Raw genomic sequence first — 18,497 nt, 5'->3', positions numbered from 1 at the left:
CAGCAACAGCTTTATTTTGACCCCCTCCCAGGTGTCCGAGTTCTTCACCCTATCTCTAAGGCTGAGCCACCTTACAGAAGCAGCTCATTTTTGCTGCTTGTTTTTGTAGCATTGTTCTTCCAGTCACAACGCACAGCTCATCACCATAGGTGAGGGTTGGAACGTAGATGGATCAGTAAATTGAGAGCTTTACCTTGCAGTTCAACTTCCCCTTCACTACAAAGGATCAGCATAGGTTCCAGATTAATGCAGGTGCTGTCCCAATCCATTTTCTCCTTACTCATGAGCAAGATCCCAAGGTGCTTCAGCTTCTCCACTTTGGGCAGCAACTCCTCCACAGCCCAAAATGACATTGCACCCTCTTCTGACCTAAGTCATGGTCCACAGAACTAAAATCATTAGTTAAACATGTTTGAGCGATGTGTGGGGAATTTATATTTACCACTTCTCTCTCCCCTTCTTTATGCAGTTTTCACAACATGCCTCTATTGACTTTACACTAAAACACGAATTAGGCCATCCTTATTAGAATATAGAATAGACGAACAAATCTAATGAAACAGGCCATAATCAACTAATTATGGTTGCAAAGAAGAAAAAAAACATACATTTAGACTGCACCTGCTTCTAAATGTATTGAGTGTGTATTTGAGATATGATCACTCATATGAAACTGGGACCCTAACTGTGACCAGCAATCACCATCTTGTGATCTGATCACTTGAGATAAATATTAATACCTGGTCTGAATTGTTCCAAAAACTGGTTCTGAATACCTGAAAAAATAAATTGCAACTTCTCTTGAAAAACACGGTCCATTACAAGGGTGAAATTGTGGCCTGCTTTTATCACAAGGACTATGCAACAACATTAACAACATTTTTCTTTTTGTGAAAGTTTAACTATTTTAACATGAGATGCTGTAAAACTATTCAAAACATCATTGGCTCAGTGTGAGTGTGCTTTCTGTGGACTGCTGTAGTTAGAAAGATGTTTCCAACCCTATGCACATTATCTCCTGTAAACTCATGGTTTCAGTCAGACAAAGCAGGCAGATTTGACACAACTATGCCATAGGATGGGAATGACGGTGCCATGGCCTGTTGTAGGTTGGTTGTCACAGGGACATATCCTGTCAGGGGGCCTTATATAAACACTGTGGTGGCACCATACATAGCCCACCAGCTGAGCAGCTCCATGGTTTGGGACATATCTTTTTTTGCCATTTTAGGGTTAGGGTTAGTCAAGTTTCATAAAACCCAAGTCACTCAGTCCCTATATGATAATATTTACCATTACTCTATGCATTCTAATAGATATAGTTATGGTCATCCTTTGTGTATTTACATACAGAGATCACTCACCTCAACAGTCATGGGAATGTTCTGCTTGCGGACATTGTGGTTATGCTGGTCAGTATTAAGCATGATGACAGCGTAGGCCAAGGCAAAGCCTGCATCGTTGCTCATGAAGGGGGAGCCATTCACTTTCTACAAACACACATTCAAATGACAAATGTACATCAAAATAAACATTGGACAATATTTAAAAGACAATAAACCATAGCTCAAAAAAGACTTTAGGCCGTTTTTCTTTATCCAAACGCCAAACCCGAGGACTGTTTTAGGGTCTGTTCCGCCTTCTTCTGATATTACACCGCCAGTGAGATCACATTTGAATCATTCTCATTCTTGATGTGAATATTAACAAAATTTCCCAAATCTGCAAGTTTTATACATTGATTGTCTGACTGAATCATTGCATGAATAAGCCTCTTCTGTATTGATCTGAATGTCTAAATGGGGCTGGTAAATCATAACAACATTTAACAGGCTGAGGAGATGTGCCTTACATGCCAGTTGTCTGTGAAGGTTTCCAGAAGTCTCTGGATTACAGGAGCTTCTCCAGGTAGTCTAAAGGCCTCTAAGTAGAGCCGCAAGGCCTCATCTATACGCAGCCCCTGGAAAACGAATGTGCTGCAAACAAATATGCACATTAACAAAGTAACTTTTTTACACCTTAAGCATTATTGTTAACATTAAAAACAACCACTGCATCATTGGACCAAAAACCTCTGCACACAGTAACTTGGAAATTATCAGAAAATACACATTACACCTTGGATTTTCACCATACAGCAATTTTCACAAGAGGCTGTCCTTACACATCTTTAGTTAATCTGTAACAGGGTAGATATACTTCCTCCATCACGGTTATATGAGCCGGTTTCCTAATAACTACACATCAACAAGTCAGTAGGGCAGCTTTCTTCCACCTGAGAAACATTAGGAAAATCAGAAACATCCTCTCTCAAGATAATGCATAAAAACTAGTCCATGCATTCGTAATTTCAAGGCTGGACTACTGTAACTCACTCCTATCTGGATGTCCAAACAAATCTCTGAAAGGTCTTCAGTTGATTCAGAATGCTGCTGCATGAATATTAACAGGAACTAGGAAAAGAGATCATATCTCTCCTGTGTTAGCTGCTCTTCATTGGCTGCCTTTAAAATTCAGAGTAGAACTTAAAGTCGTTCTGTTAATGTATAAAGCTCTTAATGGCCAAGCTCCATCATATCTCAGAGAGCTCATAGTTCCTTACTGTCCTAGCAGGCCACTCCGCTCTCTAGATGGAGGTTTACTTGTGGTTCCCAGAGTTTCCAAAAGTAAATCTGGAGGCAGATCTTTCAGTTATCAAGCTCTCTCTCGCTCTACAGAACCAGTCGAGGCAGATGTCCAATCTCCCTCCCGCCCCCCCCCCCCGCCACAGTCACCAAATACTTGCTCATGGAGGGATTTTCTCTTTAAATAATTCAATAAAGAGTTTGGTCTAGACCTGCATTAAGTGCCTTCATGTAACTTTGTTATGATTTGGCGCAATATAAAGAAATCTGATTTGATTTACACACATGAAGCACATTAACAACATGAAAATCATGAAAAACCATGAAAAATGTATTCTCAGCTGTTGAAAATACATGATCACCCTTGAAATGAAGTGCTACTCCTTGGAAAGTCACTGCAATCTTCAGGTTCTCCGACCTCATCACTTCATTATATTAAAGGTTATTTATTCTTCCCTCTTTCTTTATTCACCCTTTTTACCTCAGCCAGCGTGTGCCCCGAGTTTCCTTATTTAGATAAATTTTTTTGTTGTATTCTCCTTTAAGTTTGATCATGCCTAATTTGTTCTCCTTTGCAGAGACTAAACCACACACACAAACAAAACAAAGAGAAATAGTGGCATCTGTGTAGAGCATGCAGGAGAAATGATGGCATCACTAGGAACCCACGCTCACCTTTCGCGTGAATTTTAAGACCTGCTCAGTTGAACATTTCACAAACTACTTAGTAGGGGGATGGCAGCATCAAGTCCATTCAATGAGAGTTTCTACTGCCTCAGACATTTGTGTTCATGCGCCCACTTCCCTCTCAGTCTATCTCAGAAAGTTCAAGTCTGCAGTATATCTGTGGAACCCACTTACTTCACAAAGCTGTCCAGGAGCTCCATGTTCTTGCGATCACTGATGTACTCGCCAATCATTTTTTTGTCCAATCGGGGGTTTTCTCTGAGCCACTGGGCCACTTGGTTGGTGTCCATGGGGCTACTGAGAAGGCCTTTTTCTTGCAGGAATTGGATTCCCTTCTTGGGCTTCTGGTTAAACTGCTCTGTGCCTGTGATCAGCAACTGGGCAAGAAAAGCAGTTTGAAGGTGTAGTAGATATTATAACTGCACATGAATATGTAACGTTAATCAAAGGTAATCAACTTACCTTTTTCTTTGTTTTAATGTCCATCAATTCTTGGGAGTCAGGTAAAGATGATGAGAAACGCTGAGGCTTCTTTGAGCCTCTCTTCTCAACTGGAAATAAATGTAATTCATTTTAGTAAATTTGCATTAGTCTACTTACATTCACTCACTAATGTTGCTCAAATAAAAAAATAAAAAAAGTCTCACCAGCATCATTATCTCCTTGATCTTGTCTACCAAGTTTCATCTTCTCTGCCATCAAATATCCACTGGTTGGTGGACATGCTGGTGCACTCTCAGCTTGTGAAAGAGTGACACTATTGGTACTGCGCAGACTATTAAGATCTGAAAACAGAATATAACAGAAAAACATCAGCAAATCATATTTCTATTTTCAGTTAATATGCCCAACATCAGAGCTAGGTGTTTGCAAGTGTGTGCATTTGTCTGTGTACCAGTGCCAGTCTCTGTTCCACTTTCAGTTAAACCTTCTCCCTTTGCCAGCAGTGCATCAGATTGGTCTTGTTGAGTTGTGCTACTGAGAACCTTGGCCTGACAGTTAGCTTCAGTGCTGTTGATTACTGTCAGCAAAGCCTCCAGTGACAAGAGGTGGGTTGTGTAGAGCTGCCCTGAAACTGGGAATGCATTCTGGAGAGGAGAAACAATTTTTCAGCAAACAAGAAGTTGTTGAAGACAAATACTTTAAAGTTCATAATTTGAACCTTTACTTGGCATTATACATCTCAGAAAAGGTCAGGAAGAAATCAAGTCTTGTCACAAAGCACAGATGTTTCGCATGCAATAATTTAATTGGAATAATTCCACACAACACCAACACCAGCCACCACATAATGATTTATGTGAACTATTTCAAATGTGTAACATCTTATTTCACTAAAAAACTGATACATGTCCACATAAAATACGTCTTCCCCGTTCAGAACACAACTGTCCAGGTTAGAATGCCATCCTCAGCTGCTAATCAATACGAATGGCTTGTGCCCATTAGTGTGGGCCACACAAATGTTTGTGTGAGTCTTTTTTCTTTAGATCTGATGCTGAATACTTGCCACATCTATCCACTTGAACAATGAAAGAAACAAGAGAAGTTATACAAGCTCTATCTGAGATCAGGACCTTCTTATTGTGGGGCAACAGCGTGAACCACTATGCCGCTGTGCTGCCAATTTCTTACTGTCTTTAAGTTAATTAATTAAATATTTGTCATGGAGCACCTGGAGACCGTCCTTTTCAAGGAAATTCAAATAAAGACCTACAAAATTACAGTACAGGCCAAAAATTTGGACACACTTTACTATTCATTTTAATGAGAAAGTGTGTCCAAACTAATGAATGGCCCCTTGCAAGCCAGTGTAATTTGGAGGCCAAAGAACTCACCCCCACTCAATCGCCCTAAAACTACATGTTTTGCTGAGGGTGAGGAGCGATGCAATATTTCTCGAGTGTCTACTGTGCAGCATGACAGAACACCACCAATCTTAGGTCATATCGTAGCGCAGGGTATGAAGAAGACAATCTATGAATATCATGCAACTCTATGTTTGTGTTGTGAGGCTTATTTCCTCTTGACTGAGTGTGACTCAGTATTATCACACGTAGCTGTTTAAGTTAAGTCTCATACTGTTTTCACAATTTATGTTTGAGTTGTAAGGATTTACTGTCATGAGTGACCACTAGGTGGCACTACAGTGAACCCTGCAATTATATGCCATGTTGTTGTGAAAGATTTGGAGAACACACCTTGTATATATCATGTAAATTAGATGATGTACATATATTTGCCTTTACTTCTTGCATCCTGTAGGTGCTGCTCTGCATATGGCTCAGTATTGGTCTAATCATGCATGTGAAATTTGGGACCCATTGCACCATACTAGAGTTACATGGACTTTTCTCTTTATGATGACCCATCTAAATTGACACCATCATCATGCCAAACAAATGTAATCAACAAAAAATATTTTGATAACTTTTCATCTTCTAAGTCTTGAAACAATACTCATTGCATTGCCTACTTCCTGTATCCAGTAGTTGGAGCTCTGTGTGTGACTCAGTATTGATAAAAAGATGTGTTCAGGGCAGGATTCTGACCATGTGTGGTGAATTTGAGGCCAATTGGACAATGTATGTTGGACTTAAAAGCACTTCCTGTCTTATGGTGCCACATTGAAATTGGAAATGACAGACAAAAAAGATTTTGATAGCATTTCATCTTCAAGGTCTTCAGATGATACTGAGTGATTGTGAAGTCTTTTAGATCAATAATTGCAAGTGGAGCTTCTTCATCTTTGGGGCGTGTTCCTTGAGAGTGACTTCCTGTGTCAAGTAGGTGGAGCTCTAGGCCTGACTGAATGTTATGACTGGGGTCATTATGTTTGTTAAAAGTGCATGGCAGTGTGGGTTGGACCTGTTGTGTGTGTGTGTGTGTGCGCCCTGTGTCTGTGTTCTATCCAATATGTAAATAGGTGTGTGCCACAGCCGGTAGCCAATTGGTGGACGAGTTCCAGCCTGGCTTGTGATAGGCTGACGACAAGAGCCACCTGAGATAAAAGGAGGCAAGGTGGCGGATGTCAGGTGACAGCTGGCATTCGCTCATCTTCCCCCTTTCCCAACTGGACACACTAGATTGCTTGGTTTAGCAATACGAATTTGTGAGCAGTAGGGGTGGGCTGCTAGTTTTGGTTTATGGTGTTTTTCTCCTGTTTTTGTTAGGTAGGGAGGTAAGTCCTCTATCTTTTGTTTGAGTAGTTTTGGAAGCCCTTTGTTTTATAGTTAGGAATCTTTTATTTGTTTTTTTGGCCTTGGTTCACCCTGAAGCGTAGCGTTCACCTTTAGTTTATCTTTGTGTATGTATTGTGCATAGTGCACTTTGTAAATAAAATCCCATCCATTGCTACAACAGTTGTTTTATCGGTGGCTACTTGGGACTTGGGGAATATGGGGCCTTATCATGTTGTGCTCTAGGCACCCCTAGACTGGGGCAGAACACTGAATATTAATACATAGAGTTATTCCAGGAAAGACACTGATCATGTGTGGTAAATTTAGACCAAATTGGACAATGTATGCTGAAATTATGAGGACTTCATTTTATATGTCAAAACCATGCAAGGCCTCAAAAACTTGCCACATGACCATGTCACGCATTTCCATGTAATGGACAAAAAAAGCTTTAGACACACTTTCATGGTCTTGAGGCGATACAGTGTGAATAAGACATTTGGATAAAAATTGCAGGAGTTTGTTAAAGTACAAGGCATGGAAAACAACAAAACTAAGAAAAGAAAATCAAAATTTTCCAAAAAAAAAAAAAAAAAAAAAAAAAACTAAACAAAACACTGTTGAGTGAGGGTTTTGGTCCTTGAGACGTTTTTGGTCAGATTGCAATGATACATATCTGTGCCATTTTTCGTTCATCTGAGTGAGTCTAGAGCAAGGGGCCTGACTTTCTTCATTTTCAAGGTGGTGCTACTGTAGGAGGAGTTTGTTGACCTTTGAAGCATGGTCCTTGAGAGTGACTCCCTGTGTCCAGTTGGTGGAGCTCTAAGTCTGACTGATTATTAATACATGGACTCGATCAGGGCATAACTGATCATGTGTGGGGAATCTAAACCTGATTGGACAATTTAGGCTGGATATATAAGGACAGTTTTATGGTGAAACATGGGAAAGCCTCATTCATGCTAAGCATATATATATATATATATATATATATATATATATATATATATATATATATATATATGTATGTATATGTATAGATAATGTAGATAGAGAGAGATAGAACTATTTTAGATAATATCTGAAAAGTATTCATAAGTCTATCTCTAATCTTTGCCTATTAAAACATCACACATTGACATCAATTAACAATGTGACCAATTCAGAATATTGACTGTTTAAGATTAATGACCAAAAAAAAAAAAAAAAAAAAAAAGAGAGGTGCTCAAGCAAGTCTCTGCACTTGCAATCTGGCTGATCAAGCAGGAGTTTCTGGACGCTTACTACGACAAATAAATCATCATGTTTTTAATACCATCATGATCAATAAGCTTACGTAGATGATACCTTGGACAGCAGTTTGGTGAGGTCCTCAAACAAATTGGAGCAGTAGAAGTCACAGTCATAGTTGATGTACAGTTCTGTCACAAAGCTAGGAATCCTCCACAGCTGGACCAGAGCCTCTAGAGCCATCTCCTTCATCTCATATGGCATTTTTACATTCTCTGATGTGATGATGTCCATCAGCTTCTTTAGGTACATCTGCCAGTTCAGCATACAAATGAATTTCAATTAATATATATATATTAATTAAACATGATAATAGTTTGATGGGGAAAAAAAAACACTAAAAGCAACCTGCTACCTCGAGCTGGAACTTTAGATGTACTCTCATGCTTTCAAAAAGCAGGAAACAAACTCGTATGGAGGAAGCATACAGGTTCATCCTCTCAACACTCAGCAACTACAACACAAACACAAATAGTCGCCAAAAGGTATATTAAACAACAAAGTACAGAGATTATTGATCCCTGTATGTATCTAATACCTAATATTTTATCAAGCACAGCTCATACACAAATGAATTTAAATCTACTGTAGAATTATTACCTGATTCAAAAAAATCTTATTTATACTTAAAGTTGCTAATCTAGCAATACAACACATTCAACACGTATACATTTCCGTATTCTACTTTACTTGTAGGAGGTGTCTGCAGAGCTCATCTTTGACCAATCCCAATAATGACTGGTAATTAGCAATGTGTGCCGACTCCAGTGCTACAGTCAGTAGCTGTAGGCCCATGTGCATCATGGCATCAGTGTTGTGCCGATCATGTGGGTTGGTCAATGAGATCAGGAAGCGAAAGAGTTCCCTTAGACATGGGAGGCCATAAGGGATAAGGGACACCCCTAAAAGGAAGGCAAGAGAAATTTCCTTCAGCGTGTTTAGAAAACAAATTTAGTGCACAATGCAGGATTCGAGGATTATCTGAAGGTAGGGCTGGACAATTTAGGAAAATAATCTATTTTTCTCCAATACTGCGATTTAATATGCAATAAAAAAAAATATATTATTTTATATGTCGGGCAATGATGCCTGTCTTGGCATGTATGGCGCCCTGGTGCTCGGCATTTTAGCCATTCAACTGTTGTAAATGCTGTTTTTGTCATTTTTGTTTATGGCATTTTTTTAAGTGCTGGAAGAGGTTTGTAATGTTGCCCCATGAAGTATGCAGCATCATTTTTTTTTTTTAAAAACCGAAATAATTCCACACCGCTGTCCTTTTCATCTTAAAAGCATGGAACTGATGTCAAGCATGAAATCAAAGGTTAAAGGTTTCGGTATCCCTACCATCTCTTTGTGTAGACTGTGTGAAACGGACTCCCCGAGGATTCACATAATCCATGTCATGGACAGAGGTGCTGTCAGACTGCTCTGCTATGTCCTTATCCTCCAGAACCTCTGGGATGGACTCCACTGAGGTCGACTGAGCTGGTTCACTCTGCCTGCCCTTCGTCTACACCAAAGGCAAATCGAATAAAAAGCATAAATCATCATGGCACAACAGAAATGATTTCAGAAATGGCCTGAAGGAAAATCTGCAAGAGTTAATGATAATTATAGGGCAGTACAGCAGCAGTGGCTAGTGTTGCCTCATAGCATAAAGGTTGTGGTTTCAATTCCCAGGCCCAAGGTCCTTCTGTGTGGAGTTTGCATGTTCTCCCCTTGCTTTCCTCTGGTTTCCTCCCATGGCCCTAAGACATTTATGTCTAGATTAATTGGTGATTCTAAATTGCCCATACATATGAGAATGAGTGTTTCTTCATCTCTTAAGTCTGTGTATTGGCCTGTCCAGGGTGTACCCCGCCCTCGTGGATACGGATAAGCAGTGAATGAATGAATGAATTAATTAAATAATTCTAATTTTGTGGCTCAAAAGCACTTCTTAAAGCACTTTTTAAGCACTTCAAAACATAATTTTTCTTCTTATATAAATGCAATACCTGTGCATCTTGAGAGTGAGGCTCGGTCCCAAGGAGTGTGGTGGCAGTGCTCAGGGTGTTTGCAGATGAGCTACACTGTTCAAGGTCAGACAGATCTTCCCTGGAGGTAGCTTTGGAACAGGTGTCCAGCCCACTGTCTGTGGTTGTAGGGCTGGAAATGGATGAGCCAGCACTGTCTGAAGCTGTTAAGTTTGAGGTGGACAACCCTTGCTCAATGAACAGCACCCCACCTAAGAAATTGGACGTAGTGACACAATAATAATACAATGACACACGTGTTTTACCATTTACATGCTTACACTAATGTACGTATAAGATGCAAGTGACACCCTTTGGCTTCAAACTCTTCGTTTTCTTTGGAATAAGTTCACTGACCAAACTAATTTCCATGCAGTATTCTCTAAGTTGCTATGTCAGGGGAGCTGGGAAATTTCCTCGAGGTTCAAGTCTCTTTTCTTGATCATCATTCAGGGTTTTTATTCACTCTTCTCCTTTTGAATGCATTATTTGCGGAACAAAACCGGGTCAATATGAAGCAATTCTTTACTTCTAACAGAAAAAAAAAGCCCTGAAAGCAGAGAAGGGGTCACTGGTTAGTTTCTTATGACTAATCAATGGTCACTCACCTGCAAGATTGTTGTTGCTCAAGGAGCTGGACGGGTTTGGGTCCATCTGACCAGAGGGACTTCGGACCATGCGGTGTGGTGGTCTTGGTGACCGTTTCTGCTTCTTCCATTTGGATGACTCACTCATTCCACCAGCACGCATCTTCAGCTAAGGGAAAGACTGAGTAAGACATGACCTCAACGGACCTCTGGAGCAATCTCATTTATACTCTAGGCTGATAGTCTGAGGGCTACATTAGCCACTCCTAGTATAACATCCAGACTCTCCAGTCAATTAAGGTGGTTAAATGGCATTGCAGGAAATGCAGTACACAGTACACAGTCTTAACCTTTCTTAGGTTAAATATTTGAGAGCAGGCAGGTGCGGGAGGATCCCAAAAAAAATCTGCTGTTAATGAGTGGCCCACACTGAAGGCCCGCAAATAGTTATTAACGCTTCCTGGGGTTGCACCTCTTACTACTTCCACCAAGACCCCTTTCGGTTGGTCTGAACAAGTTTTTTTCTGTAGAATGTTTTCTACAAAACTAGTTCTCATCCACCAAGACCCTAAGAAGCAGTTCACAGTGGAAGTTGACATCTCCAAATTTGGAAGAGAGAGAGACAAGTAACATTAAAGTCTTGACCCACTTGCTGCAGCAAGAAAGACGTGACTGAAAAACTAGAATATCTGGAGAACAAATCAAGATAGAATAACATCAGGATTCACCAGGTGAAGGAGAAAACAGAGGGAGATGGTCAGCTTCCAGAAAGGGCTCATCTTGGAGGAGCTGGAGATACCAGTGGAACAACTTGAGATTGTGGTAGCACATAGATCATATCAGAGAAAACCCATCCAGAGTAGACCAGCTGGGCGCTCAATTGTAGTAAAATTTTTGACATGGGGCACACGCCAGAAAGTCCTTCGACTTGCATGGTCGAGAAAAACAATAACCTATGAGGATTTATTTTGATCAAGACTATTCATCTAAATTGCAGAGAGAGAGCCAATATGCCCCAATAAGAAAAAAACTGCGAGAGAAAGGAGTGAAATCCCATCTCATCTATCCAGCAACGTTTTTGGTGACGGCGGACCCCAGACATATAGCTTGGCGAGGAAGGCAACTGCAGCCCTGCATACCACAGGTGTTATCAGTGGAGCGCATCATCTGCTGGATCAGGAGGACCTGCGACCCAACACCCAGACCGGACACCTGCCAGCACCAATTGGATAGTGGAGGAGACCGGGGAGACATTACCTAATGTCAGCAGACTTATTGAAGGAGCTGGTGGGTAGCTTATGCCTTGAGCTTGACCCCAAAGATACTGTGACATGTTAATCAGAGGCAACAATGGCCCACACACACACACAGCACGGATGCCAGCGTGCATAGACTTTGAAGAAGCTGAACAGCCAAATATGCAGGAAACACACCTTGTGAAATCAGAACATTAAAAACCTGAGAAACTGACAAAGGCCCCAGTCTATTACTCATATAAATCTTCAAAAAGATGAGTTGTTATTTTAATTATGCCTCAAATAGCTTTTATGCTGGAAAGGATGATAACAGACAAAGAAGGAAGACATATAATGATAGTTGGAAAGATCTGTAAGGTTTTAGCCTCATTTATGAATGTCTACAATCCACCTGAAGACGGTCCAGACCTAATAAAAAAAGTTGTTGAGACAATAGTATTAGAAAGCCAAAGGATAACAAAGTAGGTGATCTCAATTTAGTTATGGATCCAAGTATGGACGCAGAAAGTGATAGATTGCATATCAAGCTGCTAAAATAATGAGAGGAGCAGCCAAAGAAATAGGGCTGATAGACTTATGGAGAACCTTCCACCCAAAACAAAGAGATTATACTTTTTTTTTTTCCAAAATCCTTTAATAAATACTCAAGACTGGACTATTTTTTATGTTTAAAAATCAAGTATTGAGGGTGGTAGAATGTAACATAAATTCCATCACATTATCATGAAATTAAATCTTGACCTGGAAGTAGCTCACACCCTCACCACGTCCACCACCAGGTTGCCGCCATTCAAGGCAGGTTGAGGTACCAATCATCCCTGTTTCTGAAGCAGAGGGAGCTGGCTGTCCCCTCAGTCCAGGCCCACCTACGAAGGTGCTAGAAGAGCTGGAGAGAGGCCCATGATGCACTGCTTCGGATGGTGGAGGAAAAAAGGCGGATCGCAGACCGCTAGTGTACTCCAGCCCCAGTCTACAGCACTGGTTAGCCAGGAATATCCCTCTTAAGACTGACTGTTGCAAATTGGTTCCTTGGTATATATAGGTCCTTTCGAGATTGAGACAACATGACATAGGCTTGCACGCATGAGTCAGAGCCTCTAACCCTTTTTGCTTTGACACAGGGGGCTGATTTTTTTAATGGCCGTTTGAGTGGGTATTGTGTTTCTGGATCATTTCAGAAATTTTTAAATCTGTTTTGTACTTAACATCTATCTGAAAACAAATGCTGAAGCTGATGAGATCATATGAAGAACTCAAGGCTGGCATCATAAAGACAGAAACATGCATGAGGGTGTCAAGCAAATGTAAATCAAGTAGAGATAAGCTAATGTGAGAATTCACAAGCACAGAAAGGCTGCAGCAATATTTAATATGGCTGTGGAAATCGTCTACATCAGTTGCCTTGCCTTTTGTAACAGATAGTTTCTTAATTAAAGCACTTAAAGTTCCCTTTTCTTGCCAAGTCTACAGACCCAAATAGTGAATGGTTATTGGGGTTTTAAGGTGAGCAAGGAAACGATTCTTCAGCATTAATACTTTAAATTATCTTTCTTACATGAACTTGTTTGTTTTTACAGCTCCTGCTATTCAGCAGAAGCCAAAAACAATTCCATGTCTCTCTTCAGTACTTTAGCCAGGCTGACAGAAAATCATAGCTCATGGTTGTGTTGGTGATGATTGCAGTGATGATTTTATGGGCTTTTTTACCAGTAAAATCATAGCAAAATTCAACAGCTTTTGCCTACAATTGGAAGTAGTTCACAATCAAATGCAGCAGCTTGTCAATCAACTGCAACACCTGCTTTCTAATTGGAATATTTTCATCTTTATCTCTCCAAGCTAATTTTTATAGTCCCATCATTTAAACCATCAACTTGTCTCTTACACCCGACACCTAAAGATTTTATTTAGATTTTTTATTTAAAGATGTTTTTTCCATACTTTCCATCTGTTCAATGTGAGTTTATCTCTTGGTTATGTTTCACAGCCCTTCAACATTGCTGTTATTAAACCTCTACTCAAATCTCCTAACCTTGATCCAGATGTTTTGGATAATTATAGACCCATATCTAACCTCCCGTTCATTTCCAAAATTCTTGAAAAGCAGTAGCAAGCCAATAATGTTAACATCTGCATAGGAATGGCTTGTTTGAAGAGTTTCAGTCAGGTTTTAGAGTAAATCATAGCACAGAAAACCATAGTATTCTACAAAGGCTGAAATATGAAATTGGTATCAAAGGAGCTGGTTCAAATTATACTCATTAGACATATATCACTGTTAAGAATTACTCTTCCTCACACACTTTAGTTAATCATGGAGTGCAACAGGGCTCTGTTCTTTTACTAATCCTTTTCATCTTATATATGCTTCCCTTGGGAGTTCATTCAGGGTTGTGGTAAGCGTGTTACGCCATTTCCAGTCACTGGTGGTTGTGCTCGGTGTCACCTCATGTGTTGCCTTTGCTATTTTTTACAATTCACCTGATCAATCGACAGCAAACTGTTATCACACTTACACTGGTGTAAAACTCAATCTCTCTCCCCTTTCCTAAGCTTATAGACATTACTGTTGCTCCACTAATCAAACCATACAATCTGAAATAGTCTGTAGCTTTTTCTCTCCATTCTCTCTTCCTCCTTTTCCCCCTCCTCTCCTGTGCTGTATGCCTCATGTCTAGCTACTCTTCTGCCTCCTTTTATGATAGCACCTCTTGTCATAGATGCAGGATGATGGTAGAAACGGAGGCAAAAATAAGTGAGTTACAGTCATGGCTCTGCACCGTAGCTAGCCCAACTTATGTAGGTGTAGCTAGCTACCACCCTGTAGCCGGTGCAGGCTGACCAAGACCAACTCCTAAGGTAGCCGAGAGACCCTCCCCCAGCGGCTCCCAAGCAGCTTGTGATTTTATAACAAATATGACACCTAAAGGCTAACTGACATGGAATGATGTGAAGATTTGATGTTTGGAAAACTGCATGGTCCCTTTTTACTCTGGCTTTAACCCATTATAAGCATCTTTGTATTTGTTCATATTTTTTCATGCTATCAGTAGTCAAGTTCTTTACCCTGTATGATGTGTTCTTTTTCAACTGCCCCACAACAGAGTTTAGTTGCGGTCCAGTTTGGAATCACTTATGGCATGTCACATCTCCATGTGTGTGCAAAGGACACAACCTTGGAAGATGGAGCCAATTACAGCCCTGCCTCCCCAATATGACTGGCTTGCCTGCACGAGTTGTTATAAAAGACCTCTCATAGCAGTGTAGTACATAGTAATATGACATCTCCCTCAAATTACCTAATCTACTTCTAATTGAATTCCTCATTCCTTGTATCTCAGAGAGATATATTCAAAAAGTAAAGTGAATTTTGAAGCACTGTATATTCAACTGTTGTAAAATGTCAACTTGGTGGTGCAATGCTGATTGTAGGATTTAAAACATTTGTTGTATGATACAAGTTCTCACTGACTGTTTTTACCTTTATGGCAACTAAAACGTAAAAAAGGATCCTGAATGTTCAGGGTCACAAGACAGGCACAGAAACATGGGAAACCACAAACTGACATTTCCAAAAAGCAAATTACAAATAAACAGAGAGAAATAGGATTAGACCACATGTGTATATCCATACTTTGAGTTATATGTTCTACTGATAAAAGAATCAAGGTCATTTCACCTTTAGGTAATTTCAATCAAAGTGCCACTGATTACTATACATGGAGATTACGTGGGTGATCTTGGTACTTAGGCCAAATTCATATTAAGTTCAACATTCATTCTAGAACATGCGCTTCAACAAGAAGCAGCAGTCTGGTAGCTCTCAATTTTTACAATATCTTTGTTGTATTTCTATAATTTTTTGTCAATTGCTGATGGTTATTTCTGTGGGGAGAAAGGTTTACTCAAGAGAAGAGCTTCTTTCATTGAAACTGGGCAAATCTGGAGGCTACTACCCGATTCCAGCTGAGATAGAGAGGTGTTTTCATGGTTGCCGTGCTGGTGCAAAGGTGAAGGCCAGGAAATGGAGATATAAGCCCTTTCTGCCATTGATTGTCATGGGAAATCTCAACTCTCTGCCCAACAAACATGATGAGATGGAGATATTGGTGAAGACTCAGAAAGTATACCATGATTGCAGCCTTGTGTTTTACTGAAACCTGGTTAAATCAAAACATCTCTGATTCCTGTGTGGAACTACCTGGCTTCACTCTCATATGGATGGACAGCGACACTAAATCTAGTGGAAAGAAGAAAGGAGGAAAACTGGCTTTGTTACTGTCAAGGAGAAGATGTGCTGTCCAGATACTGAATTATTGGAAGTTGGTATGAGACCATACTATGTACCAAGAGAATTCATACATATCATTACAATACTCTGTGTATTGTATATACTGTGTATATACTGTGTACATTCCACCCAAGGCAACTGCTGAAGTTCCATGTTAACCTTTCCATGAAACTGTAGCCAGCATACTGACTAAATATTCTAAGGTACTTGTATTAATATCTGGAGATTTCAACCCCTGCTAACTGGATAATGTTATTTTTATTTTTTTTTTATTTTTTATTTTTTATTTTGATGAGCTCCTGACTAGGAGAATTTCCCCTTGGGGATTAATAAAGTTCTATCTATATTAATCAAGTTATGCTATTACGTCATTATCTGTTTAAAAAAAAAAAAAACACTCACGGACAGGAAGTTCCGACGGAAAGCCAAAGAGCAATGCAACAATAATGAGAAAATCCAGGACAGTAAAGTTGAAGGGGGGGCAAAACAAAACAATAAGCAAACGCATTCAAATTATCAGCTGTGTTACCTTCTTCATGTTGGCACCCACATAACTCTTGGCTTCTTCTTTAAACTGTGGTAGTCTGAAAAAAAAAAAAAAAGATATATAATAATAATAATAATATTGATTCTGACTAATGTCTGTTCATGAATTGCAAACAATGTGGACATCGTCCTCACAAAAGTTTTATTCATGATGTTGCTGATGCCACTAGGAACTGTTAATTGATCCTTCTTTCACTGTAGAATCTTACACACACAATAGGGGTCAAAAGCCACTTTCTGACACCAACAAAGCATTAAAAGAGTGTGCTGAGCATTATTATTGGATGATCTGTAGGTCCAACAAATTAACATGCCTAATACTCTCAGTAGGCAATCTAAGGATCCCAAATAGCTGCTTCTAACTATTCCTTAATTGGGGTGGTTGAACCAGCAAAGACCTATTCTAAGGGGGGTCCACAGACGAGTGGGGGGCTGAGGGTTGAATATCTGTAAAATGAGATGTGGGGCATGTCTGTGTGAAAGTAGTATGAGAAGGATAGAGTTTAAAAGGCCACTCTACATTTGTATGTCCAGTTCACATGCAGAGATGCCTCTGCAGATGAACCTCTATTGATAACTCCTGCTCCCATAATCTTCTATTTCTATAATGGGATGGTGAAACCTTGTGAGCAAGATCCGATACAATAACAAGGTGCTATACAGCATTCTGCCAATGAATAAAAACAGGCCAAGGATGGTCCCTTGAAGGGAGGTGAAAAGCTTAGCAAAAATTAACTCCGGATTTCAAAGGAGGAAAGATAACAATACTTGATGATGATGATAAATTCTGCATCAAATACTCTTGGTGGAGACATTCACCTACGCTGAAGAGGTGAGTCACACCACATTAGAGCTCTGTTTGTTCTCCAGGTCTGCTTCACATTCAGATGAGAAAAGCATTTTTGTAGCCTATTTTCTGATCACTTCTGTCTAACATCTGAGGCTAAGATGGCTTCTGAATGTGTGTGTGTGTGAGTGAGAGAGAGAGAGAGAGAGAGAGAAAAAGACACGAAAAGAAAGACCAACTTCATCTATATGCAGATCATATAGCGTGCAGCTCATCCCTTTGTCTGTGACTGAATGTGACTGGCATTCTGATGCATCTAAATGGAGTTTGTGGGGATGGTGGGTGTGTGTGTGTTAGGAATGTGTATGATTAGTTGACTTAAAGATTAAATGTGCTACCCTGGCAAGATGGCACCAGTGATACCAATCTATTAAACTAATAGTACTGATAATACTAATAGTCTAATCTATGAATGGAAGAAACTGGTAAACTTAAGACAGCAGCCCACAACTAACCGTAGCACCTCCAGGGACAAGCAATGCATTACCAAATCCAGCATTGAAATGTGAAATTTAACACATGAAAAAAGAAGGGTGCAGCTACCACTGCTAATGACAGACACACTCTGCAATCCTGCTGATTTGAAAGCATGATGCAACTTGAGATGGAAGTTTTGATCTTGTTTTTTCTTTTTACTTTACTATTTAATTAACGAGAATCTGATAATCTGGAACATTTCTGGAGAGACAGCATGTGTGTCTCTCCAGTGTGTTTGTCTGCCTTGAGTTCAAGAATGAACATGAAGACCCATAGAAACATAGTGTTGAAATGTCACAGAGAAAGAAAAAACTTACACAGAGAGACTGGTAAACACCTCCAGTCATGAAAGAAAGCAACATAAGCAAAAAAAAGGGTAAAGAAGAGAGTGAAGCAATAAAAAGTATTAATGATAGTCCAATCAGCGATTACCTGAAGTCCAGTCTGACGGTAGAGATATATGTGATTAAGTTTTGCCAATTTTCAATAAATATTTCCTTTTGTGTTCTTAGGTTAATAGTAATTATTTCCATCACAAAGATGCTATGCACAATATCAATCCATTCATCTATACTAGGTGCTTCCCTCTTATAAATTTCTTGGTAATGGACTTCTTACAGGCCACCAATAATATTCTCAGTAGATATTTCTCTCTGTTCCTCCACTCCAGCTCCTCAAGATCAACCAGATATAAC

At 39.8% G+C, this 18,497-nt stretch overlaps 1 protein-coding gene across 3 annotated transcripts in view; it reads right to left on the bottom strand.

Moving 5' to 3' along the window:
- Window positions 1-18,497, bottom strand: part of gbf1 (golgi brefeldin A resistant guanine nucleotide exchange factor 1) — a 101,059-nt gene that overhangs the window by 32,000 nt on the left and 50,562 nt on the right. For all 3 annotated transcript variants that reach the window (XM_029521955.1, XM_029521954.1, XM_029521956.1), the window contains 13 exons: window positions 16,462-16,516; window positions 10,407-10,554; window positions 9,781-10,010; window positions 9,128-9,293; window positions 8,474-8,685; window positions 8,139-8,237; window positions 7,841-8,035; window positions 4,207-4,399; window positions 3,959-4,096; window positions 3,774-3,862; window positions 3,486-3,688; window positions 1,853-1,976; window positions 1,365-1,490 (listed from right to left, as the gene is read on the bottom strand). In XM_029521955.1, the coding sequence (XP_029377815.1) occupies window positions 1,365-1,490; window positions 1,853-1,976; window positions 3,486-3,688; window positions 3,774-3,862; window positions 3,959-4,096; window positions 4,207-4,399; window positions 7,841-8,035; window positions 8,139-8,237; window positions 8,474-8,685; window positions 9,128-9,293; window positions 9,781-10,010; window positions 10,407-10,554; window positions 16,462-16,516 (1,978 nt within the window). The remainder of the gene's footprint in view (window positions 1-1,364; window positions 1,491-1,852; window positions 1,977-3,485; window positions 3,689-3,773; window positions 3,863-3,958; window positions 4,097-4,206; window positions 4,400-7,840; window positions 8,036-8,138; window positions 8,238-8,473; window positions 8,686-9,127; window positions 9,294-9,780; window positions 10,011-10,406; window positions 10,555-16,461; window positions 16,517-18,497) is intronic.

The sequence above is a fragment of the Echeneis naucrates genome, chromosome 15 (genome assembly GCF_900963305.1).
Source record: "Echeneis naucrates chromosome 15, fEcheNa1.1, whole genome shotgun sequence".
Taxonomy (NCBI): Eukaryota; Metazoa; Chordata; class Actinopteri; order Carangiformes; family Echeneidae; genus Echeneis; species Echeneis naucrates.
This window is presented reverse-complemented; position numbering and strand designations above follow the sequence as displayed.